This window comes from Pteropus vampyrus, unplaced genomic scaffold, assembly GCF_000151845.1.
Source record: "Pteropus vampyrus isolate Shadow unplaced genomic scaffold, Pvam_2.0 Scaffold46, whole genome shotgun sequence".
Taxonomy (NCBI): Eukaryota; Metazoa; Chordata; class Mammalia; order Chiroptera; family Pteropodidae; genus Pteropus; species Pteropus vampyrus.
The window spans coordinates 5214742-5219140 of NW_011888827.1; the positions used below are offsets into that span (position 1 = coordinate 5214742).

The 4399-nt window shown below is 36.8% G+C and overlaps 1 protein-coding gene across 1 annotated transcript in view; it reads right to left on the minus strand.

The window, feature by feature from the left end:
* Positions 1-4398, minus strand: part of LOC111739028 (attractin-like protein 1) — a gene marked incomplete at its 5' end in the record, with an annotated part of 23167 nt that extends 18769 nt beyond the window's left edge. Inside the window, one exon of the mRNA XM_023530075.1 lies at positions 4193-4398. Coding sequence (XP_023385843.1) covers positions 4193-4398 — 206 coding nt within the window. The remainder of the gene's footprint in view (positions 1-4192) is intronic.
* Position 4399: the final 1 nt, after the last annotated feature.

Below are 4399 nucleotides of genomic sequence, written 5' to 3' on the forward strand. Positions count from 1 at the left end.
AGTGACAGAGAGCAGCTCAGTGGTCACTTGGGGACAGGGAGAAGCAGAAGGGAAGAGAAGGAGGGATTACAAAGGGGCACATGGAACTTCTGGGTAGGACAGATATTTTTATAACCTGGATTGTGGTGATAGTTTCAGAGGTGAATACACATCAAAGCTTTTTTAAATTGTACAGTCTATTGCATGTCAATTAAGCTCCTAAAAATAATTTAAAGAAAAAAATTATAACTGCAAAATAATTATAACTTCAAAATAATTCATTTTGAAAGTACTAAAAGGGAAAATTTGTACTATAAGAGCACAAAATAAGGGGTAATGTAGTATGAGGAGTCAGAAAAGCCTCCTTTGGATACTAGAATAAACTAAGATTTGAAGGATGTTTAGTCAAGTAAAGATCAGCTGGGAAAGAGGGTTCAAAGAGAAGTAAGAGCATTGTGTGAAATGCCCTGAAGCCAAAAGGAATGTGACACTTTCAAGGAACTTTAAAAGACCACTTGCAGAAAAACAGGAGGGGTGAGTCTAATCTGCCAAAGGAGCCAAATCAAGCAGACACGTGTTCCTGAAAACCATGTTACTACAAGTAAATCACTTTACCAATGTAGGATCTTAGAAACACTTAAATTATTTTAAATTTCTATTATATGATTATATGTTTCAATAATGTAGAAAAAACCCATGGATATAAATTGCATATTACAATCTTAGTTTGAAATAAATAAGACCTGGGGACAGAGAACATTTGATTTAACTTTATAGTTACTGATTGTTGCCCAACTAATAATTAAAAGGATTCTAAATATGTCTGTGTATGTATACACATACATTTTTTGAAACAGTAGCTTAGGAAAAACACCTATGGATTCAACCCTGCCCCTTTTTGTTTATAATAGCAACCTCATTCCTGATATATCTTCATTTTGCTGCCTCTAGAAAACAGAATACTTCCATTACAAATGTGTGAAATTCAGCATCACCCATATATGACTAACCTAAGAGGTTAAATAAATGCCTGCATACACTGAACATACAATAAGATTTAATAGATGATTTTAGAAAAATGTTCGATAAACGTGCTTTAATAATAAATTTATATTTACAACTTACTCACAATATAATGAGATATTTTCCAATCTCAGAGCATTACATTAGGTTGATTACCTAAGAGAAATTAAAAGTCATAGGTTCCTAAGTCACATTAGCAAGAAAATGTGCAAGTTTGAACACAAAATATAAATATAAATCTCAACTACTCTACAAAAATAATTCTAAAAAAACTAGCTTCTAAAAGAGAATGTCATTTATTCAAATAAAGTTTATAGCAAAATGTTGTCTAGCCTAATGTTATACTAAGCTACTCAAGTAAATACTATTTGAGTTCGCATACATCATATCCTTCGTTATTATATTTCAAACTGTCACCCTCCTTTCTGATTCTCAGTCCTAAATCTTTCAGTCTAGCTTTAGCTGAAGATCAGTGTTCATTTCGTTTTACCTACGTGAGGAATGGCTTGTAATTCTGAGTGTTTTATACTTTTCAAATAGAAACGGACAGAAGTCTGGAATCAATGCTAAGAGAACTGAAGTACCACTTTTGATAACACATTTGCTTCTGCATTTCTCTCCCCAACCATCAATCTTCCATTCTAAAGAAGCATTTGAAGAACACTCTTACTCCCAAGTGAAATCCCTAGAGCAGAAAAAAAGCTAAGTTACCATGGAACCAGCCAATTAATTTTGACACCTGCTTACCAAGATTGATCATTTTTGATGTCTGTTTGTTAGGTTGCCATCCTCCAGTTTAGTAAAAAATTTTCAAGATAATTAATGAAGTGAGAATTTCCAGTTAAAGTCGTTCCCACTGTGTTATTACTTCAAGCCACCATCCTTAAATAAACCTTTCTTAGCTAGCAAGTACTTTACTAGGAAGAAATCTTTTCTTCTAAATTGATTCTCTCCCTTAACCTTAAATACCACGATTTCTTTACCCTTAAGAGTATACATAACAAAATGCAGAGCTCTACCAGTTATATTTACTCTAATTAATAGCTTGTACTCCACAGAGATATGAAATGTATTCTCCTCAACAAAATACAAGGAATCATAGGAAATAACAGCTTCCAAGGAAATGAACATTTGATGATTAGTTCATGTTTTATTGTTATTTAACTATACCTATATTTTTAAAAACTCTTCCTCTTACTAATGTATTATGTTTATGAACACCATCTATGTTACTTAAGCTAGTTTTAATCTGATCTGTGATCTTTCCCACTAACTGGGACATCTGCTAGTGAGGTTACAGGGTGCTGACCTAGCTGATTAACAAATGCCACTACTATAGAATGTAGACAGGAGCTTCTCAGTACTATAGCAATTTTCCTCCTTAGACAAATGGAGTAAATCCACCCATACAATGGCCAGTATCCCTAAATTACATATGAATCAGGCGACCTTCCTATTTATGTATAAAAAGATATAAAGAATGAACGTGGCTTTTTCATTGTTGACTGCCAGTTTATATGTTCGAAATTCTTGCTAGTAAAGAGGCTGGCTGTTATAGTAATAGCAAAAGTTTGAGAACACTTAAGTAAAAAGGTGTTAACAAGCACAATTCAATAAGATATTTTTCCTCATCTTGAAACACTTCTTTAAACTTTTCATTAGCATCTCATCCAAATTTTGAAAAAAAAATGTATTAAAAAAACTATAATACTATACTAATTTGTGAAAGCATGAAGCTAGGAAACATTTCAACCTATTCCTATACATAAATTTCATAAAATTTCCTTTTGAGATTTCACTTCCCAAAACCTACTATAAATTAATTTAGTAGAATCCACCTAAAATTACAAAGTGCCATTTAAAAATATACATTTTTACAATGAGTTTTAAGGGGCATTGTTTTAATCAGCAAGAGTCAAAGAAGAAAAAAAAAAGGAAAATATGCTGTTTAGAACTCTGGGGAAATTTTCCTATAATATATTAATAAGGTGAACCATATTCCCACCTTTGCCTTAGAGCCCAAGAGACATTTCACTTAGATTTTGCCAACATCCTGACAATATCAGTAATCTACATAGTGTAATTTCAGAGCCACAAACCGGTCAGAAAACTTCATATTAAATATCTAGAAGACTGAGAAGTTGACTTAATGACTTATCTTCAAGTTGTCAGATTGCTACCCTAATGGCCTCAACTATCTTTTTTGCTGCTTCCCCACACACATCCATTTTTTTTCATACCAGACAAGAAAGAATGCAATAAACATCAACCAATAGAAAGATGGCATCTTTACTGCTGTAAAGCAAACTCCTAAGGACCCCTAAGGACCTTGGGCTTCAGAAAAACCAAAGTGATGCTCCCACACAGTGAAATAACCAGTTAAGAAAATCCATTATCTTCACCACATTAAAAAGTCCAGGTATTTCATCCTTTTATCTAATGCAAAGTCACTCTCGTATTTCTCAATTCAAGACTGTCCTAGCAAATTCAACATGGTATACTGGCTAAAAGTAAACATTCTAGAGTCAAGCTGGCTGACTGGGAATCACGAATCAGTCCTTCTACTGTTTAATCTTGGGCAAATTACTTAGATTCATTGCCTCGATTTCTCTCTGAAGATCCATTAAAATAATTCTAGTAAATCACGGTTGTTGTAAGGAACAAATGAGCTAATTAATTCATGCAAGGGGCTTCAAACCGTGTTTGGCACATAGTAAGCCCATCGCAAACTCTACTTATGATGATTATTACTAAATAAACTAAAACGTTAGCAGTGGTTACCTCTAGAAAGGAATAGGGAAGGGTAGAGGTACTGGTAGATCATAACTTTTACCCTTTAAACAATTCTGTATTGTTTGAATGTTTCACAAAGCGCAAGGACTTCATGAGTCCCTTGCATAATTTTTTTATTAAAAAATAGTATCCTAACAAAATGGTGTTTGACACCGTAACTGAGTGTGGAAATGAAGAGCTGGAGACCAGAAGTCGCTGCGGAGATACGGACCATCGGGAAAGGCTTGGCGTCCACGGCTGTCAGTGCTCTGCGCGGCGCCGGGGTTCCCCGAGGCTCGGGGGCTGGAGGGGACAGCGCACCGCGAGTCACTCCCGGCCCGGGGACCCGAGACCGTGCGGAGGAGACCGCGACGAGTGCGGGCAGGGCTGAGGTTCGGGGTCCGACGAAGGCACTTACTTGAACCTGCCCTGGCAGTGCTGGCACTGGTCCCCCACCCAGCCCGGGTCGCAGAGGCAGGTGGAGTTGACACAGCGGCCCGAGAAGCAGGAGCCGGTCCTCTCGCACGGCTTGGACTGGGACACCTGCGCGTAGAGCGCCAGGTAGAGGAAGCCATAGCACAGCAGCCAGTTGTTCCCGTCCAGCAGCCAGGAGGAGGCGCCCCCG